Here is a 27032-nt window from a genome sequence, read left to right as displayed (position 1 = left end):
TGCCCAATCTTGACCAGATCTTGTTACCCCAAAAACACCAACCACCGCAAGGCATCATTTGCAGAATCTCCGAGAAACGGAACCGATTGAAGGGAACTAATGCTACCGGGTTTGAGAACCCTAGCGAACAGAGTTTGTGGGAACTTTTCTTTCTGTCCCCCAAAAACTCCAATGCCTCCCCCCACGTGTGGGGGAAGTCACGGACCGATCAGTTACGAGTGTTCGTTTCATTTGTTTCCAATCGTTGACTGCCAGTAACGAAAGGATTCATTCACCCGTCCTACCGAACAGTAGCGCTCTGGACATTCTGGAAGGATGGAAGGATGGAACGGTTTGTTTGCATACGCAGAGACATCATAACCAGTTGACTATCCCTTCGTCATGTGCTCGGTCAGTCGATTTCTTCTTTGTTCGACATGAAACCGAATGGGGTTTCACTTTACAATACTCCCGCCCCTGCAGAAACAATCACACCTCGCATAAAGTCCAGCTATAATATTATTGTTGTAAATATTTGCAATCAAAAGGATTCGAAGTTGAGCATCGGTCGTCCAACAAAAAAGCAACGATTGGAAGCTGGTGGCCGGTTTTTGGGGAGAAAATGAGCAACCTGCACGTCGGGAAAAGGCCATCCTTTTCCCAGTTTCTGTGTGTTCCTGATTCTATCGACTTTCTTTCTGTTGATTGTCTGAAGGACGCCCTGCAGTCAGGATGGTACGGTCAGTCCGGGACATTTGGTGTGGACTTGTGGTGCATTAGTGAAGACTCCTGGAGATATCCAAGGAGAAATAGATGAAGGAGATACGGTTCCATCATATGTCTTTCTTCTTTTCATCCTTGCTCAGTCATGGATTTGGGAAAGAACGTGCCCATTTCCCTCCAGTTCCTCTGCATCGAACTAGTTAGTTAGTGTTTCCGTTTGTCTGGATAGTTTTTGGACATTGGCGCTATTTTTCGATCCTGTCTACTCTTATGCTGCATCAGGAAAAGAGCTGCCTTATTGTCCATCAGATGACTCTCTTCCCCAACCCACCATTACATCTGTTTGATTCGAGCAACCGAAGCCCTTGGGTGGGCCCCCATACAATTGCCATGACACTTTTTGTTTTGCTCCTGCTGCTGCCATTGCCTGTCACGGGGATGCTTTTATTTCGATGTAAACAAGCTGAGAAGGTTAATAATCTTCGGATTTTTCGCCTCTTCTAACGATGGCTTTGGTTTCTGGTTGGATTTAGTTGGAGTCAGATGCCTTGGATACGCCGATGCATCCTTTGAAGGATGATAGCAGATGAGTCGTGTGTGTGTTTTTAGGAGCTTCCATACAGCTTAGATCGAAGTGGTTAGCACAAAGCTGCTTGTTATTCGTGAGTGTGAGTTCCACTGTGTGATGGACATGATACGCCCTGTATACGCAAAGCCTCACGATCGATGTAATTCGAGTAACCGTAATCTCGTGTACGTTCAGTAGAAATCGCATAAATATCTACTCATTCCACTAGCCACACAGACTCCGGCCGATGTTTTATTTTTCCTCGGAGGAGTTTTTCCCGGTTTTCCCGGTCTCCATTTAAGTGGAATGGAAAAATAAATTTCAAACTGACGCAGTAATAAAATAATGAAGCCATTCTGTAACAATGCTGCACACTGGCGGGCTGTATTACCCACAGTTAGACCTCCAAACAGTCTTGTTCACCTTCCACAAATGTAAGATATTGTGCTTCCGCTCTATCCTCCACTCCCAACCATCTGTACCGCGAGTATTTGCGAAAAGTGCCCTTTTTTCTCTCTCGCATTTATTGTATCCTTTTGTGTAATGTTTCCTCACCACCAAGGGTCTTATAATTTATCCCCGTACCGTTGCCCACCTATTGTTTCCCACCTAGCGGGGGGAAAGACCAATACATCATTGCGACGGTATTATAGGGTAAACGGAATAAAAACGGAAGATCATTGCAAAAGGGGCAGCCACAAACATGTAGACAATTCTCGACGTTACCCCACGAGAAATAATCCTTCCCGACGTGCTGGGGACGTATTGGGCCTTTCCGGTTGCGTAAATTATTAAAATTATTTAAAACAAATTACAATTAACGATCGAAAAACTCGGCCCAAGCGTCCGGGAATTAGTCCGTTTTTTGTTTGGTTTATCTGGCCCCGAAACTCCCGCGTACCGGTACCTACCGGGGGAGTGACTGGTCCCAAAAAAAAGCGGAACCGATCTGCAACCCTCCAACGGACCGGGTTAGGGCCGGTAGTGAAACAAAAAAAGGCACTGAACGCTGCTGACCACTAAAAAGACCAGCACCAGAAATCCTTCTCCGGACATGACCCTTTGCGGGCGGGGGTACAATTTTTTGGTAGAGAACAAAAAAAAAATACACATACACAAAACAGCAACCCGATCGCTTTCTTTTGTTCTACCGAACTTCACCTAGTATGTGTTTGGAGTTATGGGTTTTTAATGAAAGTAAATAAAATATACAATTCACCTCCCCATCTATTGCTCCTCCCCAACTAACATCAAGGATTGTGGAATCGGTTTTTATTTTCTAGCATTTGGTTCCAGTTTTGGAAAGTTGTAGGTTTTGTACTTCGGGCGACAGGGCAGAGAAACGCAAATGCGTCTATTTTGTTGTTCTTCTTCATTAATTGAAGTCCGTGTATTAAAATTTCATTCGCACCCGAAGAAGTACCCGTAGGTGTCGGTAGCAAAAGGGCGCTGGGTGAACCGGGTTTACCGGAAGAGCAACTTTTGCCCACACACACACACGTACAGGTGAAGCCAGTTTGGCAGTATCACAACAATACTTCAATAAATATTTTATCGTTATAAATATCCCCATCAGCGTTTGCTGGCCCCACCGCTGGAACTGCCCCTGTATCTCTCGTCTCGCCGGCCGGCGTACCTTTTGCCTTTTAGATAAGGTTTCGATGCTGTTGTTCTTTCAAATCGAGAGTTATATTTTGTTGAGTTGCTGTGGGCTTGGAGTATTTTTGTTTTTTTGTTTATAATGCTACAAATATTTTCCACAACACCACGCGTTCCCTATTAGTCGGCAACCATTGGTAACCACTTTTCGGGAAGCGGGCCCCGGCGAGTGGGACCGATACGGAAGGTTCGGTTTTTTCGGAAAAATCCCTATCCCCGGCACCGGTAATTTAGCATTTTTCGAATGGTCATCATACGGTAATGCGTACCAAAAATTTATGAAATATGTACACACACCCTCCCGTTCGCCTTACTCCTTGCGCCGTTTCGACGATCGCAAAGCTTTTTTTGCCTGCTCTTGCTCAATTCATACATTTATTATTATATTTGACCGTTTTTCGTTTGACCACTTTCCCGGATGGGGTTTGGAGAAGAAGTAAAATTTGCCTATATCCGTATGTTCCTTTCACTCGCCGGTGTTCATTCTTTTTTCCCCCCCTACAAATTGTTGGCCGGCTGTCGGCAGGATCGGTGGCTCATTGGGAGGGAATAAAATAATCCATCTCCCGTCCGTCCGGGTTGTACCTTCCGTCGGTTAACGGGTTACGGTATCGAAGCGAGAAACAAATGAAAAATCATTTTCCTCTTCTAAGCACTAAATTCACGCAAGTGCGCGCGGCTGGGCCGAAGACAGGAAATATTCCTCCCGCTGCGGATCCTGCGGAAAAATCCCCACAAAAGGATTCGCATGTGATGGTGTGTGTGTTGGAAAAGGGTTCGGAAAGACACTTTTCGTACAGTATCTCCAACGAAAGCTAAGAGGAATGTTGGAAGGATTCGTTGGAGGAATGCGACAGGGGGGATAAAATATGAAATCGTAACATATATTATGTAAATTTTCCTTTTTGCTTTTCGGTGAAAAATGAACCTCTACGAGTGAGAGAGAGAAAGAGCATGCATGTGTGTGTATTGGGAGGGAAGAAAAAAGGCGACCGTACATTGAAAATCGTCACGTATGGCCATCAGCCATCAGCCCGGCAAGGATTTCCAACCCATTCCGTCTCCGTGTCCGTTTCGTGATATCTTTTGTTTTTCATCAGCACTCCATTTCCAACTTCCCCAAACGCGTGAGGTAACCGGGGTGGGAAAGGAAAAACGGCACGAAAAGGATTCATTCATCAAAAAAGCGAATCCTCGCCCGAAGGCTAATTGGCATCAGCAATCAAACTTCTGAAGAGAGTGAAAGGACGCCAGGAACGCTAAGATCATCCCCAAAAACGGCCGAATCGAGTTGTTCAGAATTGTTCAGAGAGATTGGATAGATTGAGGTGACGGAGGAAGAAAGGAAGAAGGAACTCGAAATCGATATACATACGAATGTTATTTCTGGAGGTTCAATGGCGAATTTTCCATCCGGATTCCCATTTTAATTTAATTCTTTACAAAATCAACTCCATGTGATTTGAAAGATGATAGTCAAACAGATATTTATTGGAAAATGATAAGCATACGAATTCTTTATCAACGTCACAAATAGTTGCATTATGAAGAATTTCTTTGCTGCCCTGAGTGTGTCAGTCTGTTCTATTCATTATTTTTACAGCGCGATGACAATTAAGCTGTTTCTGTAACTCTTGTTGTGCTTTATAAGCCGATATGCGATTTGAGTTACATGTTACAATCCCTTTCCGTATGTTGCACCTTTTGCAATACTCTAACAAAATTTAATTGCAATCGTACATGACTCCGAGGATATTCACACTTCGAGTGTAGATGCTACGTATCTTAATAAATCGTAAATATATTCATTTCGACGTACCATATTTCCTTTTCTGTGAAAAGACGTTCGGTTAGAACGTGGGTTGAAGTGAGTGTGAAGAATTCCTGTTGCACGCCACAAATGGCAGGATTCGAAATACTGCCTCCTGGCGCTTTTCACAAATGAATGTACTAGCGGTGGAAAACAAACAAATCCGGCCGAAGGATGCATGATGCGCGTTGCATTAAAAAAAAATGTCCACCTTCATCTAATTAATGCCTTTTGCATCATGCCACGCGTGGAATGAAATAAAGCATTGAATGCCGGTGTGAATCGGAGATGAGTGGCAAACATCACTCTCCATTCCGTTAATGGGCATGGTGCGGTGTTCGGTTTGTATTAACTGTTAATTCGAAGCGTCACACTGTATGCAACGGTTCACAAACAAACAAGAGCTACCCTTGAGCGATTCCAAAGAATTCGAACTAACGAATCCTGCACATGTTCTATCCGTGCTCCATACGCCCACATACACAATGGCGAATCCTCAAGCAAGTGAGGGAAAGTCAATGACGAAGCCAGTGTGTTTTTTTCTCTGTTGCATCCCACCGGAGTGTTCTAAACCGCTGTTTTATCCATTCAAAAGGCCCTGTTCGTCCGGTGTCGCGCGAACCCAATTTGTCGATGTGTGTGTGGTAGTGCTGGTGCATTATTTTTCCCCCGAGAAAAGTGGAAAAAACTTTGCAACGAGCAACGACCGCTCGAGTTGCTAACAAAACGTCAAACGAAACACTCCTTTGAGATTTGCATGGTTTTTTTTTCTCTCCACTTTTTTAACGTTACTGTGTGCTTCAGGATACGGCCCGAAAGGCACGTTCCTGGTGCCTGGTTTGTCACCGTGTCTGCTCCCTAGTTTGAAGTCGCCTATTTTCCTATCAAGTACTCATTAGAGACAAGATCGTGTGCGAATCCCAATCGCCAAAAGAAAAAGGATTCCGAAGCGGCAACGGTGCGAATGTTGCGATTGATAATGAAGGATTTCGTTCTTCAAATAGGTGCACTTATACACGAGTTCCCCGGCAACGCCACATGAAGCCATGTGCCATGAAACAATAGACCGCGTTCCGGTGAGGAGGTAATGGAGAGAGAGAGAGCAAAAAAAAGGGAAACTTCTCTTCACAATCGGTTGAATTTTGTTTTGTGTCAACATTTTCGAGACGGTATCGTACGAGTAGCTGTGAGTGGTTCTGTTTTCCAGTGATTGAGATTTGAGGCTGATATAGAAAGAAAGAATGTGAATCCCTCTATGCTAGTAAGGACCCTTGCACGTTCGCTACAAAGTAATCGAGCAAATTGTTTCTTCACTCGCGACACTTCATCAGACCAGACACCAAAAACGTGGTCTCGTGCACTGTATTACCCTGAACCACCCGGAGTCTGCCGTTTCCACTGGGAAACGTTAATAACGATCCTATGTCTAATGTATTTCTGTTTTCTTTATTCTCTTCTCTCAGGTGAGTCTCCAAACTCTGCGTTTCTGCCAGCAATGACAAATTTGCCAACCTTTCTTCCAACGCTCAACACCCCTTCCGTGTGTAGGAGTATGTCTGTGCTTCAAAAGAAAATGGTATGAAAATTCCATCGTTAGTAAATGGCTTCCCGTGCCGGAGACGCCGGAGTGGTAATCAGGTGATTTTGCAAATAAAACCTTTAATTCCGTATCCACCAACGATGCTGGAAGGGTAGACTGGGTAGATATTATGCTGATTTCGACCCGTGCTATCACAACCTGTACCGATTTACCTATTGACTGTGGTGTCATTTTCTTTCTTTTCCAAAGCAAGAACCGCTTCCAAAAAGGGAAACAAAATAATCGTCCCTACACGCGCCCTCGCCCACATACATTCTTTGCTCTCTTGGCGCAGGTGGAGATTCGTGCTTTATTTATCCGAGTGTAATGTGATGGTGAAGAAGAACGGAAGCACCATTACGTTTGATATATTAGCGCAATTTTGGATATTATTTTTTTAATGAAAAATATCATTAGCCTTAATGGAGGCGCAATTGGCTAGGTGGTCGGTTTGTGGTGTGTTTCATCTGGAAAGCAGATGCAGGCTTTCCACAATTAAACATCAAGCATGCCTGTGCCCTTATGTTCGTTCGCGCTACGGTCTTATCAAACACCAAAACTGACCATGAACGACCGGCTTCTATCAAGGGCAGCGAATCATTTCGCACACTTCCAATCAATAATCGACCTGGGAATCGGAACGGGCAGCGACGGAAGAGGTGCGAGAACGTTTGGAAATATTGTTCGCTGCCTCGAAAAAGAAAACACCATTCCCGAACCATTCCCTTGATAACCTCGTTCAACCAGGCGATCGGAAGACACTTCCAAACCAAACACGATCACCGATGCGTACTTAGCTCGCGTGCGCGACGTGGCGCAAATGATCTTGTTGCAAACATCAATCCATCGGGGCGCATTACACGGGGCCGGGTAAAAACAACCCCCATTACCGCCAGTTATATAGGGGCCGTCCATCGATCATCGATCACCTTTTGATCTTCTAATCAAATCAAATTTCGAATTCCATCCAAATGTCGGACACATATGCCCGCGCGTGTGTGCGCGCTTATGTACAACAAAACTTGAATGTGAGTATTGAGACTCATAAATTGACATTTGACATTTCTCCGTGCTGCAGAGTCTAGAATCTGGTCCGAGTCGGTTGTACCGTGCAACCGTGGGCCGTATGGTTTAGTTCGCTTGCTGAAGCGCTTGACCTCGAGGATTGCGTCGATCATTTCGATTCCGAGACGGAACATGTAACACTTAACACAGGCACAAGCCAACTATTTGGTGAAGAGTTTATTGATGCGTACTGGGTGTTTTCCCCGTTGCGCTACAATAACTGCAAGAAACCGATAGGTTATCGGCATTTTTTGCCACTCCCGTATCTGGTGCTAATCTGCTTTCTGTGTCTCTTGGTACCGCTTTCCAAGAAATGCCCAAGAACGTGCAGCAAAATTATGGGTTTTATGAGTTTTATGTCCGAAGTGTTATTTTTATGTACAATTTGATGTAAATAAGCTAAGTTTTACGAGTTATACGTGATAATTCGGTTGGTTGTTTGTTGTTTGCTAAATATTGTGAAATTAATGGTTTATAATTTATTTTCGATTGCTTCAATTTAGAGCTTAATTTAACGTTCCTTCGTACCGGTTCTTACCAGTAGATCACTTCCACGGTCCAGTGATCAATGGCGTATTTTCGTTCTTGCCCTTCAACGCGATTGATCTCTCATTTTGGAGGTTGATAACGAACAGCTCGTTACTATAATTCTATCAATGAAAGTGGAAAGCTCTCGCCGTCTTGCAGACCCCTTTTGCCCGGTTTTAACTGGGGCCCAAGTTATCGCCCATCCAAAACATTCATGACGAGTGGTACGTTCTATTCAACTGCCGCCCCAAACTGCCGAATTCTACCACCCCTAAAGAGCGGTCACGCTTCCGAAGCTAGTCGCGCCATTAAGCTGATGTGTGTCAGTGTGCCGGAATTTCACGTGTGGTGGTATTTCTGATGAATATTCTATTCCGTTTCTTAGCATTCCGTGCATGATTCTTCGGGCAGCAGAGGAAACTTGTTAGAATTATTATTAGTTAGTGATAGCGCGTCCGCGAGGTAACACAAAGTACGCAAATCCATTGACACATCTTTGCCACTTGTTTTACTCCAAATGCACGTGTTCGAAACAGTAGCATAGTGGGTGAAAAAAAAATAAAAGAAGCAAAATAAAAAAAAACCATCAACCCTACCCGGTTGTTGATTGTACCGAGCGAAAACGTCGGAACCGGAATTGGCTATTGTGGTTGTAGTTTTTTTTTCTTTTTCGGCAATTATTGTTTGAAGAGTGTAAATTTTGCAAAAGCATCGATTGCTTCCTCCTGGTGACAAGGGCGAAAAATCCATCAAAAAAAGCGCCCCATATAGCTGCAATAACGAAGAAGGGTGCAAACATGTGACTCAACACCGCCGTTTTGTGAGTGAGTGTCTCGTTTTTTTTGTTTTCTTTTTCTGTGTTATGATATGCAATCGAAATGGCTCGTTGTGAACGTTGCTGCTGCGCTGCACCCTGCGTGTGCCTCGTGCACGGTGGTTCCGTTCGTGGAACGTGCTAACCGTATCGATATCGTGCACTGGTGGAAGCACTTCAAAGCTCAACAGCGCCGGGGCATCCGATGACAGGGAAGCGACTGCCAAAGTGACATCGACCGAGGCACGCTGGGGCACTGAGACACACAGACGACCTGCAACAGGTATTCGGTTTCTATTCAATTTTCACAAATCGCGATCAACAGCTAAATGGAACTACTCGTGTGGGAAGGTGAAATTGAGAACGCTTTTCCTCAACCACACTGTGCCTGGGAGTGACTTTTGTTGGGCGGGAAAGACAGGATGTTGTGAGGAGTTCTTTGCAAATCCCATCAATAGGGTGGTTATGCTCTTTGTTGTTGACGTTTTTTTCTTTCTTTCTTTTACTGGTGTGCTTTATTGGTGTCTTTCAATCCGTAACTCCGGTGTCTGACGGCAAACAGACAAACTATTGAAGTGCACGTAGAGACGCTTGATTGGGATCGATTTACACCCGGATCTGGTTGGTTTGTGCTGGCTGCAATGTTTATCCAACACCCACCCACAAGCTTGTTGCTATCGGAAGCTGACGGCAATGACACTTGGGCCTTAAACTAACAACAGGTTGATAAAGTCTCACCTCCACCGGGAGTGTGTTTATCTATTGTTTGCATTGCAGCTGTTGCGGTTGAAGCCAGGCGGGTATATGAGTAAGATATTAAAGCGATTAGCTCATTTTAATGCAATTCGATAGCATCCACAGCCCAAAAAAAAAGATAGTTTTCTCCTGTTTGGATGTACTTTCTACTCACAAAATTCTGACATTCAGTGAAGAACCACAACAAAGTTGCAAATGACGGGAAACACTTTGTTCTCCATTGTAATGTTTCGCCTTTTTGGGCAACCTTATATGAGGCGTATCTGATTGCTGGCTCGTCTGGTTTGCTTCAGGTGGCCAATTCTTGCTTGCGGAACCATCGGTAGATCGACTTCCAATCGTACAGTATTTCATTGCTGTTCAATTGCGCATAAATTGTGCAGTGAGTGAAAAAAAACCCGAGCTGTGGAGACATCAGACCAGGAGAGCAACATACAGCACGTCATCAAGTGCTTTTTCGCTTTTCGCTTTCCGGCACTAACAGTCATCTTTCGCTCATCACCATCACCTGTGTGATGAGCGAAAGATCGTTTTATTTCGATTCATTCGAATGATTTTTGATAGATCAACAAGAGCGATCATGCTCACCCGGGTCTGGGTGAGCAGCTTTCGGCACCCCCTGTCTGGCTTTTCACGACCACCAGCTGCAACAACAACAATTGCGGTTAAAAGCTTTTGTTATTGTTCCGTTTCCGCAACACCGTAACAAACGCTTTGAGGTCGACTGAACGGGCAAATTTGACGACCAACCAGATCCAGCCCTCGGTAGCGTTTCTTTTGCCTGGGAGGGGGCCTTTGTAACCGTTTTCCTTTTCGTTTTGTTTTTTGGCGAACGGTCAAACTTGCGCGGACCTCTGTGACCGATACCACCCGGAGTCACTCGGATACGGTTGAGAGGTTTCGATAAAACACCTGAAACTACCTCCGTTGTCCATTTTCGCCCATTTCTTCGAGGGTGAATAAATTCATCGAATGAATGAAGCGGCTTATTTGCTGGTTGGATGTGTTCTGCCAATATGAATGTTTTTCCCGGACCTGGATCGATCTACCTTTTTCCCGTATCGCGAACTCACGCACTTCGATCTCGCACGATCTTCTCGCACGATCTTCTCGCACGAGCTTCTTTGCCGAATTGCTGTTTTTTTCTTTATGCGATCATTAGCCACGATCGCGCGCACACACACAGGTTGAGTGGCTTCACAATTCATTTAACTCAATGAATCCGCAGGTGTGCTTAGTGTTTCTCACTCTTTCTTTCGATTCATTTCGCTGTAATTAGAGACTTCTTGGTCGGGCAGCGCCAAACCGTGCTCCCCGGTATCGGCTGTTCCCCTTCAATGCCGGGGCTGATTAATAGTCCGATCCGATCGCATCGCTGAACCGTAGCCGTCGCGGCGTTCCATCGATCCTCCAACTTGCTGCCAGCTTTTCTTTTGGTGAGGCAACAAGAAAAACCCCCCCTGGCGAATGCGAAATGTGCCTTCCCAGGGCACATCTTCAAACGATCATTTTCCGATCGAGAAATGTCCGGAATGGTGTTTGTTGCTGGGGTTTTCCACTATCGCTGTGGCCCACTAGCGTCTATTTGGGTTGTGGAGCTTGGATGGTGCCCTCAGACCGTGGGCTTCCGTGTGAGTGAGTGCTGCCCGCTCGAATACTTCGAATTACTTCACACTTCACTGGTCCATCACCCGGGCCGCACCATGAAAGTCTTTCGTGAAATGCCGTGGAACTTGGTGCTGCGTGTCCAGGAGGGATAAATTGATGGCGCGGGCAGTCCGTGATGGCCAGCTGACGATGGCGGAATAGATTTATTACACGCATCAAATTGCAACTTTGCCGTCGATGCTTCACTCTCTGCACCCGACGACGGACGGGAGTTGGCAGAGTTGTTTTGTGCGAAAGAAGTGGAAAGAATTTTCTTTCTTTTCACCAAACCGCGTCTCACAGACACAGTGCGCGAGGAACTGGAACCGATGCGGCAATTAGTGGAAATCGAATCGATGCTCCCAACGTTTCATTCTTCCTCTGGAGCGTTTGCTCGATAATCAGTCGAAGCTTCGGTTTCCGCACCGTTGACTATAGATTAATAGAATTTTTATTGATCAAGCGTAATCAGTAGTGGAGCTGAGTTTTAATGATGAATTTGTGCGTTTTCGCTCTTACACACCGCCTCCGTCTCTCCCTCCCTGTGGGTGAGTGTATCAGAGAACCTGGCTGATCAGGGTTCTGGTTGACTAAGGTTTCAGCTCACATCAAAGCAAGAAGATGGCCAGCACCGAAGATCTTCCGCCCGACCGGAACCAAATGCCGTTTGTGAATGCGTGTTCGGTCGAAATGCTCGCTCTGTTTCGAGTTTTTAAGCTATTTCATGATCAGGTTGATCACCTAACGCCCCAAGTCTCGCTCCGATCAATGTTTGACCGCGGCTCGATGATTCATTGCAACCGGGGACCGGACGAGAATCTTGTTTTCGTTTTCGAAAATGCCGAACACACATCAGTCGACGTACGGAGCCAATGAACTGTTAGATTTAATTGAATTACACATTTTTAACCATCCACAGCTTGTGTGTGTGGATATTTTTATGACACATTTAAAGCTTCATCCGATTAGTTGTAACACAATTAATGAGCTGTTCGAAGTTTATTGCTTTGTTTCGAGTATAAACGTACTGTTTTGTAGTTGCTTGCTGTTTTACAGCTTCATTCTCCTTAGTCGAACGAACGAGCGTCTCGCGAACATATCTCGACGCGAATGTTTCATCGGCAAATCAAGAAATTTGGCATCCCTGCCCTGTCTTGTGTTCATCTATCGCAATTGATGGGTAAATACAATTAAAACTCTTTAAACATTTGGTCGATAGCGTACCACGGCGTACATCCTTCCTTATTTTTAGCAGGCTGCTCCTGCTCCTCTACCAAACTTGCGTCAAATTAATCATCAACAAACTCCGACACGAGAGGCTACGACGATTGGCGCTTAGGAATCCGTTATGAGCGGAACGTTTGAACGTTGAGTTTGTGTTTTGCGCTTCCTACTCGTTTTGAATTTTGATTACTTTCGATTCGATTCCGCTAGCTACGAAATCAACGGCTTCTTGTATTCGTGGGAGGCAATTAAAAATATTCATTTTGGGGTACGACCCGCAGGGTACTTCTTTTTACACGAGGAAAGTCTATCAATCGGAAGCGCCCCGGTCAGGGCAAAAATACCCCGAAAACCAAACCTAGCATACTCGGAATAGATCAGCTTTGATCTCAACCAGGCTCCGGCCTTGATTGGTCTGCAATGGTTTAGATTTGTAGTTCCTTATCTTGGACGATGTTTGTGTAGTTGAAGCTGTCCCCAGCCCGCTCCTGGTGCTGTCGCTAGTGCGATTATTGACACTCGCTTGTAGTTCCCTTACTTTTAATTCTTTCTTCTGCCATGTTATTCTTTAAATAAATCTCTCGATTGCGAAGAAGCAGCGCCGGCGACTAGTAATCGGATGTGAGTGTTCCTCAGTAAGGCTCCCTTCGGGTTCATTTCCAATGTAAGATCCAATCAAACGTTATTGAATTTCCATTTTCTCGTCTCGCCGTGACCATCCCTAGCAGGGAGCGTCGTTCGTCTTTGCATTTAATTCATTAAAGATTATTTATATCTCATTGAATGTCGTTGCCACCGAATGGTAGCAGGATGTCGTTTGCCGGTATCTTACACCTAGGTGAAGGACGATTCGGTTCCCCAACCCAACGCTATCTGGTCGTCATCCTGCGCTTTGAGACGGTTCGTTATGCTTTTCTTATTCCAAAAAAGGGAACTCAGTACGACCGACGTCAGGCAACGATGGATAGCTCCGGCCCGAGGTCGAAATTGCCTGCCAGAAGGAAAGGACCATTTCTAATCTAAGATTACTTCCGGTTTCTTAACTCCTCTTTGCACCCTCACGTAAAACTCCTTTCGGCTGATGGAATTCAACGTGATGGCTAGAGTAAACTAGAGCAATAAGTTCCGTCAGAAGGTACGCCTTCCCAACGACCAAGTCCAAGAAACAAGCAGAATACAAATTAAAAATCAATTCCACTTTGCACCGCCAACGCCAACGTCCTCACAACTCCCTTTTCGACAGCTGATTGACTAGCTCAAATTCTGTCACTCCGTCACAAAACCATCAGTCGTAAACCCGGGCACGACAGTATTGACTTCTTTGGCACGGCTGATTTGGGGAAAAAGTTTTTCGAAATACCGGAAATCATATATCGAAAAAACATCCACCCGCATATCCATATGCATGCTAAAGCCAGTGATTTGGAAAGGATTGCTGGAAGATTTGTGTTTTTTGAGCAAGAAAAAATCATTCAGCATTTCTTGGCAAACTATGGCCCCGCTGCCTTCTTGAACAAAAGCAACAGAACATTCCGGAACAGAAAAGAAGCTAAATTTGATTATGAAATGTATGAATTGATGCCAAAACGGTTTTTAGGGCTCCACAAGTCAGGGAGCTCAAACAAAGCGGCAACAAAAACATCTTTACCTTCGGGGGAAAACTTTTATCGTTTTGCAAAGAAAACCGAAACCATCCACCCATGGGTTTCGATAGGTGATTTCCTGTTTCACATATGTATACGTTTGTCGAACCGGGAGCAATCGGCGTTCGGTGGAGCTTTTGGAGGGAATATTGTAGCACAATGTCAATCAAACCAAAAACGATATGCACATTGCACGGTGGCCCCGGACACAATACCATATGTAGGCGTTCATATTCGCTTGACACGATTGTCAAAATTTGACGATTGAAAGAATTTGGCTAAGAATGCAACAACAGGAGACCGGGGCGAGGGGAAAAAAAGAATGTGTATGCCCTTTCGTTAAAACTTTTCGACACAGTTTTGATTGAAAGATACGCAATGGTTTGCTTGAAAAAAATAAACCCACCCAAAAAAAAAACACACTAAACGAGCTCAATTCTAAAGACTTCCATTTTTGACTTTGTTAGCGTTCGTTCGTTTAGCCTGCAGTTGGCAAACGGGCGGGGTAGGGCAAACACTGGAGCAAGATTTTAAGAAACAAAAATCGATTTTCCTAACCGGTTCCAACTGCACCAAATACCCATTCCTTTACCAACAACCTTCCATCAGCAAACGCTGACGCTCGTTGCGAAAGTCTAATTATCAGCATCCTTTGCCTCGGTGGGTGGAAAACGTGGGGGCGGAAGGAAACAACATTCGATGGCATTGGCAAGAGGGCGGGTGGGTGGCTGCCTTCAACGGAATAGACAAGACACATTCCATCACCTCGCTCGCTTCGCTTCCAGGGATGGCATTAAGCGGATGGGGCCTGCAACAACTGCAGCGATGCTATCTGCGTGGATGTTTTTGAAATGCTAATCCTTCAAAATCCTGCATCCTTTCACCCCATCTCGCCCTGTCATACCATTCCCCCCCTACCCATTCAGCTCCTCTGTTGGCGCGGAAAACATCGAAAATCGGATCTCAGTTCGAACGACCGGAACGTTTTCCTTGTTTGGAGGAACGTTTCCCCGATTCCAAACCCTGCCCGCGTGACACACTATCGTCCTCATGCTCCATTATCAGACCAGCCACCGGCGTGGAGCACCCAGTTCAGTACCCGGAGATCTTACCCGGAGAAAAGTACGCAAAAATTAATTCAATTGTAATGAAAACTCCAGCAACCGGGGGGAAAAAATAGGAAACAAATCCATTCCGTTCCACTTCTCTCTATTCGCTACTGTTGGTGCCAAAAATGCCAAACGAGAACAGCAACGGGCAGGAATGCTACCGAACCGGATCCATGGCAAGGAAGGCGATCCTCTGTTCGCTGCGAGATGAACGTATCGAGTGAGTGAGTTTCCTGTGCGTGAGAAAGCGGGCGAAAGCAAGCGAGTGAGCATTGCTTAATGAAACATGACGTAAGATATAAATCAAATTAATATCCTTTTCGTAATTATTCATTGTATCAGTTTGGTCTTCTCGTTGTCTTACGTTTTGTCACTGACGTTGTCCTTTCGCTTTGCACAGCTCCAATGTAGCTGTCGCTTGCTATTGAAGACGATAAACGGAAGGCGCATACTCTATGTTTCTCCGTTTGGCAGGATCCGTTGTGGACACCACAAAGCCACTATGCACACCCGGGCACATTCGGGAATGGTCGGGTTTTTGCCTCGGACAAGAGAAACTCTTCTACGGGCTTCTTGTCCGTACATAAATAATTCCAATCAAATTATCCAATCATCCGCTACATTTAATTCTTGCCTCGTTGGACATTGGAATTTACGGTTTCGCGAACAAAAAAGCTTGCCCTACTTCTATGTAGATCGATTGCCGAATGATAAACGTTCGAAGTTTTCGTGGCTGAGCGCAAAGGTTTTTTTGGTGTGTGGTAATTACTTTTTATCACACCTGCCAGTTGCGGAAAGCACTCACCAACAAGATGATGCATGTTTCCAAGTTATTCGTACGGAAGTTTTTGGGGATGATGATGTGGCAGAAAGCAACAAACAGAAAAAGAAGGCCGATGTGTTAGTTTGTGCCATAAATTAACCTCGGTTGTATCACTTCAGCATCTTTTGCTCATCTAACCGGCGTGTATCATTTGCAGTAGAACGTTATCAAATTATCATGTACTAATTTATTGTCCCTAATTATTGTCGCACTGATGTCAGCAGCAGCACAAACATGATGAGTAGAGCGTGGCTGAATGTAACACCTACCCCCCCATCATCCCCCATTTTCATCCTTTATCTATTATCTATTCCTCTCTTTCGCTCTTTCTATTTCCCCCTCAACCCTCCATTAGTAATACGTGTGCAGTGATAATTCGTAGCTTTTTCCCTTCATTTGTTCCGTCAACCGATTCCATTGCTTATCATTCAGGTAAGGCCGCGTATGGGTGAATGATTTGTTTCATGTCGGCAACCGTGTAGCTGAAGCAGCATGGAACGGCGCTGCGCGGGAAAGGGTTAAGAAAATTAACAAACAATAAATCAATCCACCCCCGGACCGCACACACAGACAAAAGCCTGTGTAAGGTGCGTTTTAAGCTTTCGCGAGCGCCTGTACGGCGCCATCATTGACTGATAATTGAGCTTCATTGCGGCTCAAGTGGCCGCCAGCCAGCCCGTTGCTGCCAGCGGCACAATTTATCGTTTTGTTTAGCAAATATGGTCGTCTTGGTTGAGCAGCAAAGTAGGCCGCACATAAAGGCAATGTGACACTCGCACCACGCATGTGACGCCGTCGTCGATCGACGATCATGCGCCAGGCGACACTGCGCCAATCGATCATAAAACCATAAAGCTTAAAGCAATCGTAAACAAGCTGCACCGCTGTTTGGAGTCGGGGAACGATGACTCGATAATTTCCCTTATACAGATCAATCCGACTGGAAAATGGGGAGCAGAAATAAAATACTTTGCTAAACCATTCCTGGCCAAAATGGAGCAGATGGGGGAGAGAGTCAATTTGCAATTCTGCTCCGTTTGTTCCGATTTTTAACGAACGTTCCCCCTCAACATGTTCGCTTGTTTGCCAAACCCCCCGCCGCTCAACAATGTCCCCTAGCACGTTCCAAACATAGGTTCTGAAATTTCGGTAATTAGCACGTCGATGGGAAGACGGAAAAGTTTTCCCTTATGCTCACAGAAAAACGCACCATATTTTGTTCTTTGGTCCTACAACGAGCAAATTGTCGCTCTTCCGCTGGCAATGGGAAAAATGGGGAGAAAAACAGATTGATACATTCGTGAATCAGGATTTATGCTTTTATTGAAGGTTGGATTATTAAATTTTACTGTTATTTTCCTTTTCTCAATGACACTCGCGCGAGACTATGGCGAACCGGCGAAGAGTGGACGCGTCCCATCGTCCCGTCGTTCCTTCAAGTCGTTTAATGTAACGAACGACTCGAAGGACCAACTTTTGACTAACCATCTCCTTGAGCGCTTGCAACTCTTTTTCGTCGAGTTGATTTTTCACTTCTGCTGTTGTCGTTTCGAATAATCATCAGCCCGTTGCTTTCAGCGTACATTTCTGTTTAAACAGCACACGTTTTGTTTGGGGCGGAGGCCCGCAACATGAGCCGTTGAGTCGCGAATTGACGATGAAAATGGAGTCAATAAAATCGTTGTGCAAATATCGTCACCAAAACCCGGTGTTTTTCTTTTGCGCCAAAAAGGATTGGTCTTCACTTACAACAATCTGCAATTGTGTGTTTTTGTGTTCCTGCCTCCTATGAGACTTAATGCTCGAAACATTGGGAGAAGGACGTTGAGTGATATGACTTGCTTGCAATAAGACACACAAAGCGAATGCGATGATATAAAAGGTACATCTACTATGTATCCAATGTCGAAGTATTCTAGCCTGGTCGTTAACTATCAAATCTGTATCGGAAGGACAAACAGGCAACAGACAAAAATGCCACAAAAAAAAGAAAAAGTTTGACATGCTCTCAGATCACGCGCGTTTAATCACTTCTACCAACAACAAAACCGTCCGTCGTTGGGTACGAATTAGCACGAGTTTGTATAAGCGGCGGATTGGGAACCAGATAAAAAAACGACATCATTCCAAGCAAAACTTCCTCCATCCAAGCTCCATTAGCGATGCTTTTAAAAGGGACAAAAACGGTAAATGCAAAGTTCCGACCGACAGTTCGTCTTAATCTTACCGATTCGCTCCTTCCATTCAAGGCCGGTTCGACTCTTATCAAAGCTTAGAAAGCGACTTTGACCCCCCCGCATTGTGGAGGGTTCGTGTTACAAAATCGTGTCGTCAATCGTAAATATTGATTACCGTTCCGGATTTCTAACTCTTCTCGTGGGGTGAGAGTAAGACGGAGCTCCCGAACCGTTCCGTGTTTTCCGTGATTGTTTGACAAGGCAAACGCTACAGGGGGTGTGGGTCACTTTTTGGTTCGATCCGTTACCCAACGGCAGAACAGCACCCGAGACGGTCCAATAATCCATCAATCAAAAATTAAAACAAGAACAAGTTTTATCATGATTAAAATGGAACCGTCTTCCGTGTCGCGTAAAAGCGTCATTCCGAGACGGACGAAACGGAGCATTGGCTGATGCCGCCACCAAAAACAGCGAACGAAACCCTGTCAAAACATCAAACATTTTTCGATATTTAATCAATATAATTACACCAGAAAACTTTTATCATTAAGCTTCGATCTAAGCTTGTGCCAGTAGGGAAGATTCGTGCCGAAACACGATTTACTTCAGGTCGGTGTGTTTTTGCCCCAAAAAAATGTCTTCCTTCGGTACCGGGTGCAGAAAAATTTGTTGAGAAAATCTCAACTCTTCGCGTACTGGTAGCCACCATTCGCCCTTAGACTTGACTCCCGTGAACACGTGAAAACGCAAACGCAAACGAACGGAAGATTGTTAATTATAAATTCTGTGTGTGTTTGTGAAAATTATCTGCTTTTGGAGGAAAATTTATGTTTTTCTTTTGCCTGCAAATTGCAATTCCATCTTTTTCCTTTTCGCAAAACCGCCACCGCCGATTGTGGCTGAACGGGAAAGATGAAAGAACTCATAATTCTTGATGAAATTATATTTTCTTCGCTAAAATTGGCCCACGAATTCGGTGTGGCACGAATTTCCCGTGCTGACGAATGACGGAGAAGATTTGTTCGAATCCATCTACCATCCAGGGATGGTCCCCAATCCCAAATGCCATTGATTTTTGATTCCATCGCTCGGTTGTGTTGTGTTGAACCGATTTAAAATGTTTCGATCTCAAACCCTTTTTCATGCTGAAATGCTGAAATGCAAAGCAAGGTCTCCGTTTTGTGTTGTCTTCTGGCAAAGTCTTTAAACGATCCGTCTCTAAACCGTCCGCTGTGTTTGATGATTGCGAGCAGTGGAGTGAGATTTTGGAGTTTGGCTTGTAATATTTAATTTTCGTCTGTTAATCCCATTGCTTCATATGGGCGGCTACCGCGGGTACCCTGGCACAGAAAAAGAGCGACACAATTAAGTCCTCTTCATTCCTGTAGAATAAAAATCGGGTGCCCCGTACCAGATCCCCGTACTCGTTGCATAAAGCCGTACGGGACTTTGGGGGGGTGGGAACTGTGGGGTATCCACTTCGACGGATGCTTGACGGTTGACTGGCTTCTGGCGAAAAATCAGTTGTAATAAAACAACAGCCGACGTCGTCGTCGTCGGAGTGACGGCCCCCTAGAGTCACATACATAAACATACATACGATCTGACACACAAACACACCGGCATAGAGCTGAAGATGATACAAGGAGATCCTTTTGCGAAAGCCAACAGCATCCAAATGTTCACCAAAATCAACTTCACCAACCACTTCATCTCCTCTTCTTCTACTTGTTCTCTCCAAGAACTGGGAGAGTTCCTCATCCTCATTCCCTCAGCACACCCAACACAAGCTTCTCCTCCTCGTACAGCTCACAAATCAAGCGTTCCCTGTCTCTAACCTTACTGTTCCCTTCCGTCGATTGGCCTGCCACACACAAAGACAAAACAACAACCCCCATGCTTCGCATCCACCCGCTTCAGCGCATCCACCTATCAGCCAATCCCTTCATTCGCACAACCCGAATTCGCATCTTGGAAAAATGAAAAATTTCCAAATTTACCAATATATTCCATCATCCTCATCATCATTCGTCTGGGTGCGGAAGGAAGGAAGCGGGTTCCTAGGAAGGAAGGGTGGTCTCCTACTAATCCTCCCCCAAACACCCACGAACGGAACCGAAACCCTTTCGTTTCGAGTGTTGTCCTCAGTATCAGCTTCCATGTTTGCATGGAAGGAAGGAAGCACCTTGGGACGCATCAGGGGACAGCATTGGAACTGATGCGGGACTGGGCCTGGGGGAGGAAGGAGGAATTATAAATCTAAATCCTAAATTAATGCCACAGTAGTGAGGCAGCAGCGTGAGTGAGTTTTTGAGAACTCCGCACGAATGCTCCCGAGAGGGATGGCGAAGGCGAAGGCAACAAAAGGCAGACATCGATGTGTCAACCCTTTTTTCCTGCTCCTGGGCAGATTGGATCGGCAGGAGGGGCGGGAGGACCACCATGGAGTGGAGTGTTCGGTTCGATCGGCGTTCGTTCGTTCGATGAATTTTAGAATCCAACAACGAATGGCGAAAGGATGGCAGGGAGGACAATATCGACGACGAAACCCTGAACGGAAGGAATCGGAGAATCTTTTCATCCTTAGGAACTGTCACCCCTTTTATGCATAAGTGCGCGCGCGTGTGTGTGTGTGTGTATTTATTTCCACCAAAAAAGGGTGAAAGGGTTGATGAGTGGGAATCATCATCATTACGTCTCAAAGCGAGAGGCCCTTGCGACCTCGTGTTTAGCCATTACTCACTCTTTAACGGCCAAACGTGCTTGCGCGTGAGTGCGATTGTGTGTGCTTCGGGATGTAATTTTTTACCTCATCATCTGATAAGGTTTTTGCGTATGTAAAGTAGCTTAGGTGCCGTGTGGGAATTGGACGCCATGCTGCAGATGGTAAAAACCGTGCCATTAATAGAAGTGATATGAATCCAGCACAACCTGCAATGGGCTGTGTGGATCTATTTTGAAATTGATTAATTTTTGTAATTTTAATTCAATCAACAAGAATACCCTTCGTGATCGTACTGGGTCATTGCTGAACTTTCTCCTTTTGTGATTAAAGTCCAGAAATTGATACGTGAAACACAAGCAATGCCCCTCTTTGCAGGTCTGTGTGCCGGTCAAGTAGAAAACTCCTCCAGGAAAGGGAGTTTTAAAAATCCCTTTTTTCGTTGATCATTACAACAACAAAAAAAGCAAAAGAAAACACACATATACGGAGGTCGATTTTTCATGTTGAAGCTTCGAGGGATAAATTTAATGCTTCCAATTCCCCGCACTAATGCGGAGAACCGCTTTTCCTTTTGCCACAGCACACAAGCAAACAGCAAGATGTACGACTCCGCTTCGCATCAGCAGAATTTTCCATCAATTTTTGGCTGACATGAATTATATATTCAAATTTCTGTTATTAATTGGGTTCGAGCTGCTCCGCTTCGTCCATCTGTATATGTGTGTTTTTGTAACGGGGAGGAGTATGTGTGGAACTTTTTTTGATCGCTTGGCCCATGCCACATGCATGGCCAGTCCTTTTTTCCGAATTTTCCCCCGATGCCACAGTCGGAAAGGGTTATTTTTCCTTCCACAAATTCCACCTCCCCCCCCACTGTCGTCCCTTTTCCTGTTCTGCTCGTGTGCGGGAGAGTGACTTTTTATGTTTATTATTACGAATTACGACTTTTGATGTGTGGCAGTCTCGGAGCCATGAAAGTTGCCCATCATCGCTAATGTGAAGACGTGTGTTAGTGTGCCTTATGTTTGGGGATATACATTTGTGCTTCTCTCATGGATTCTCCTTTGATTCTGCTTTACTGTTTCAACTGTCTTACATTGCACGAATTTCGATTGAGGTGGATTTTTTCCTTCATTTACAAAATCCATACAACAAAACTCGGAACACCCCTTGCATCCCTTACCACCAACCTCCCTCCAACAAATGCTCTTCCGTTACGCATCGAACCCCGCAAATTAACCCTTTTTTTGTGTTGCAGCACCGTATACAAATCGTCCTTGTAAGACTACTCGTGCTTATTGCGAGTAAGGCCACAAACGACGTTACGACGTCCCTCGCGAGACACCACCACCACCATTGGATTTGGGTTTGATTTTTCATTTCAAAAATCGAGAGAATAATAACTTTTCCCTCTCTGGCGAATCGGTTTCCTAGCGTGCCATAAAGCCAGTTCAAACGCTACACAGGGCACGGTGGAAAATTATTAAAAATCGAATCATACAGTCCCCTGCACAAGAAAACTCCAGCCGAAATGTTACGATCGAAGCTGACTTTTCTGTCTTCCCCCGGGAGGGGGGAGAGATGGGGCTGGGGTGCCACAACACTCCACATTCCGATTAATCGTCATCCTCTGTTGCTCCGATACTGTAGCATAAAGAGGGTCTGAGAGGGCCAAAACGTGCGGGGTTCGTTCTGATATTCCATTGAAAACGGTATGTCATTTCACTTGCCATCAGAACACTTCTTCCCTGGTTTGGGTTGGGGTTTCGTTTTTTTTTATATTCAACTCTCTCACTCATCATGGAAAAGTTATTTCCACCAGTATTGTTTCGTATTTGGCGAGCATCGTTGCCATTCTAAGCCGCGGTTTTCTATGTGCACAGCCACAAGAGGTTGTGTTTTCTGCCACCCACCGTATCACACCCACCGTTTGCCAATTGTCGTTTGATTATTTTATATAATAAATATATGGAAGGTTCATTTTTTTCTCGCTCTCTCCCCCTCCTCCTTTGGGAGCCCCTTTTCCACTCGGATGTTTGTGATGAGATGTGTTCCTTTCCATTTGTAGTAGATATGTAGATTTCGCTTCGATATTGCTTCCTGTCGTACGGTGGCATGAAAACCCATTGGCTTTGGTGATTCTCCTGAGGATGAGGAGGAAAATATGAAGACAAACCTGGGAAGAACAGGGAAGATGGTTGTGCCTTGGCTGCTGAAACAATCAAAACCAAAGCGCACGAACGAACGAAGCGAGCGAGCGAATGAGATCCATACACATCGTCGTTGTTTATATTTTTCATTAGGAAATTAAATGTGTGCTACCGGCGTGGAGTGGTAGATTTGTGATCCTTTTTCATCCACTCACATTCCACCTCACAGCCCTTTTTCCTGATAAACTGTCCCCAAGCGTGTGTGTGCTTTGGAATGGAATATGTATTGAATTGGAAATTACTTCTATCTTCACCACATTTTGCAAGGAACTGTCGCGGATGGGACGAACTGGGAAATAGACAAAGTTTTTTTTTATTCCACATCAGCCCAAAAGGAAGAAACGTATCAAGAGACAAAACATGATCCTTTCAGCTTCTGTGTGTTTTTTATTTCTGGTATTTGTTTCGTTCACGCCATACACAAACGGAACCGGTGCTAAGAAAATTGTACGCCAAAAAAACGAAACAAAACTCCACAACGGAGAGAGCACGGATACGGATTTGCATATCAATTATAAAAATAAATTATAGAAATCCGTTCCCAGTTGCGTGCGTTTGTGCGGAAAGATGGAAAGCTGATGAGCATTCAAAGTGGCACTGATCCGCTGTTTGGCTTCGGTTCTCAAAACGGAATTGAAATGTGATTTCTGCACGGGAAAAATTTTAGCTCGGAGGAGAAAATTTTCTTCCCAAAATGAAGCATTTACTTAATGGTGGTCCGGATTGAACCGAAAATCCGATGGAGAAAAAAAAAAAATAAAACGATATATTAATTTAAAGTTTTTTTTTATCGTTAGTCATTGTCTACATTGCAGTCATCTTCGAACAGTCTATTTGCGAATGTTTGCTGATAAACCGTTCCGCTTATCAAGAGTCCAAGTATAATCCTTCAAGCACAAAATGCTTCAGTTTTTTCCGTCACTACCTTCTAGCAAATGATGATTCCATTTCACACCTGAATCGCGAGTCTCCATTCGGTCATAAATCAAACGCACGAAACATTGCAGCAAAGGCAATGTCACTTGCGTTTCTAGTTAATTCTTGTTCTTTGCACGCCGTATCTCTCCAGCGCGTAGTTCAACAGCGAATGACACGAACGAGCGTTGCTATAAATCCGTCCACGATCAACACGATCATTATGGCAAGAGGCTGTTGACGATGATGATGGTGCAATCGAGGGTCGGAAGCTTATTTTTTGGACTTCATAGTCACGGCCTGTATGTGGTTTGTGTGTGTGTTTTTGTTGTTTTTTGGGTCACAATTGCGCAAGCCGCTAGCAACGCCCGCAAGTCACCAGGCACTGGAAGGCGCAATCCGTAGTAATTAAATCAAATTCAGTTACCAACCCAAAAACCAGTCTCCACCATCTTAGTCCGTGCGACAAACGGTAAGGTCGGTTAATGTGTCGGTTAATTGTTTAATGTTTAATTAATCCCTTCCTCAAAACGCGTCAACTCAAAGTCGTTCGTTCGTGTCTTCGTCAATGGCAATGGGTTACACAGAGGGTTAGGCACGAACAAAAAAGAAAGAGTAAAGAAAAGAGTGAACAACAACAGCAACAAAAAAAAGCACGTAACGCAACCATTTAAGAGACCAGATACTAAGTGACATTGATTAATAAAATTTATTGTTAACTCCTCTTGTCAAACAGACGTGCAATGTTTGTCCCATCCGAGTACTCCGCGTACTCGGCTGTCTGTACTGCTGGGTTATTTGGACAGGCAACACAGCCTGGCAGTGGAATTTTATCGTTCAACACCCACATGTACCCGAAACAGCACAAGCCCTTACCACCGGTTCCGCTGTTCGCTGTTATCTCTGGCACCGTGGCTCGTGCTTACGATCTGTTGTTTTTTCAAAGCGCCAGTTCGTCTTTTTTCCCCCGTTGGCCACACGATTTTATTTTATGATTATGATACGCTCAGATAAGAGCTTGAAATAGAGCAATGGTAGAGTAGACACAAGAAAAAAACGCATCCACTGGCTCAACTAAATCAAATAGTCACAAAACAAATCATTCTCGAACTGCTTCTTTCGGGGGCGAGCAACGAGATACACTATTTACCATTCGGTGCTCGATGGCGTTGATGATTATGATGATGATGCTGTTGATGATGGTGATGATAAGTGGCTTAAGTGTTTGGTCATTTCAAAAAAAAATGGAACAATGTCGCACTGTCGAGAGGACGGTTAAAAAAAAGGTAAAATAAATGGAAAACACCTAAAACCGCAGTAAAAGGGGCCTACTGTGACTGTAGGCCGTGTGCACCGAACAAATAGAACAAATGTTATCACCTGACGACAAGTGTAAACGCTAATGGAAATTAACTCGCCCGTAATGAAGCGCGATGATTTATTCGTGGCTCACGTGGTGGAGTCTCACAGCAGGAGCACAGCAACGTTGCTCACATTCCAATAGAGTCAGCTTTAAAACTGCACAAGGTCTCTTGTGCCACAAATCGCAAGCCAAGACAAGCGTTGCCCTGGTAACGCGGCCAGCATTAAAGCTATATCTCGAATGAAGAGTTTTCCACCGTTTTTTTTTTCTTTCCACCCCCGGAAGCGTTCAAGAAGTCCTGCGGCAGCTCGCAAGAAGAACAGTGACTTCACGAGCCACCACGAGGGCTGCAGTAGAACGGGAAAAAACCGATACGAAAACGGAATCGACAAAAACCAGGCCCCAGGTGGAAGGGGAAATCCCATCCCATTTTACGCGAGCGAGATCGCTACATTCCGAACAGCATTCGTGCGCTCTCTGTCTGCGCACCATAGTGAGAAACCCGCTCGTGAGTTCTCTCACCGCTTGCATCACGCTCTGGCGTGATGCTGACGGCTCGCCCCATTTCGCTTTCGCACGCACCTCACGCTCTCTCGCTTCGTTGTGCTTCGTGCGCGCCTGCTCACACCCGTTCCGACAAACAGAATCCGAGGGGTTTCGCTGTCGGAAAATAAACAATCAACATCAGAATACGAATTCTCAGACACAGAGAAACACATCTTTTGGTACACGCGGCTCGATCGCAGCGGTCCGTGATGCGGCGGTGGTACCGGGTCGTTGAATCGTTGGACGCGAGCGTAGTGCAGGTGTTTGTTGTATGTGTTGCGCCCGTCAATTGCTTTCGGTAACGGCTTGTGTGTTTTTTTCGTTGTTGCCTCTCGTTGTCGTTGTGTGTGGTGCCGTGCTTTTGCTAACCGAATCCCCGTGATCGTTTCGTAGTGAGCAAAAAGCGCAGTGTGTGGTGGTGTTTCTTTTCCTCTCGTAAATCAGCTTCAACGAGCTTTGGCATTAAGAGACGAACCTCTCGGCGAATGCATCACTATCGAAAAGCAGAAAGATTTCCGAATTTACGTGTACAAGTGAGTGAGTGCGTGCGTGCGTGAATTATTTGTGTAACAATCGTGTCGTGTGTTAGTTGTGGTGAGAAGAAAAATTAAAAAAACAAAGGAAAATCCATTTTCCTCAACAAACCAGCAACAGGGCAGGTCATGATGGAGGTGAGAATATTTGTCACAAATATTTGTCAAGGGGGAAAAAATACGTCGTGAAGTTAACACAGAAGAAACATAAATTAATTGTTTCAGTTTTACCTTCATTTTAAGATATTTTGTGTTCAGTGTTCAATGTGTGTTTTTATTTTTTGCTTAATTTTTATTGTTTGTTTGGATGAAAGGGCACAAGAATGAGTGAGTGTGATAGTGTTTGTTTTTTGTTTGTTTTGTTCTCTACTTTGAAGCATTCCAAAGCTACGATTTACGTCGTTCAGTTTGTGGCTCTCCGTAGGAGGAAGAAATTATAATTTATCGTACTTGGAATAAACTGCACATAAATCAAATTTAGACCACCCTTCCGTTTTGCAAGAAGATAGAAGAATTGCAATGTAACCGTAGGAAGAAAGTCTGTCCCACCAAGTGGAGCGGTTTGTGTTACTTGTTTTGTGTGTGTGTTTGTATGTGGGGACATGGAATGCATTCGTTGCGTGCCATGTGCCA

The 27032-nt window shown here is 44.8% G+C and overlaps 1 protein-coding gene across 6 annotated transcripts in view; it reads left to right on the top strand.

Moving 5' to 3' along the window:
* LOC125760700 (homeobox protein cut) overlaps positions 1–27032 on the top strand; it is a 168920-nt gene that overhangs the window by 91823 nt on the left and 50065 nt on the right. The window contains exon 1 of one of the 6 annotated variants that reach the window (XM_049421078.1): positions 10586–26537. The exons of the other annotated variants lie outside the window; for them this stretch is intronic. Coding sequence (XP_049277035.1) covers positions 26529–26537 — 9 coding nt within the window. The 5' untranslated portion in view covers positions 10586–26528. Of the gene's footprint in view, positions 1–10585; positions 26538–27032 lie in introns of those variants that run through there. 6 annotated transcript variants of the gene reach the window in all.

The sequence above is a fragment of the Anopheles funestus genome, chromosome 2RL, assembly GCF_943734845.2.
Source record: "Anopheles funestus chromosome 2RL, idAnoFuneDA-416_04, whole genome shotgun sequence".
Taxonomy (NCBI): domain Eukaryota; kingdom Metazoa; phylum Arthropoda; class Insecta; order Diptera; family Culicidae; genus Anopheles; species Anopheles funestus.
The sequence above is the reverse complement of the archived record's forward strand: the minus strand, read 5'-3'. Positions and strand labels throughout refer to the sequence as shown.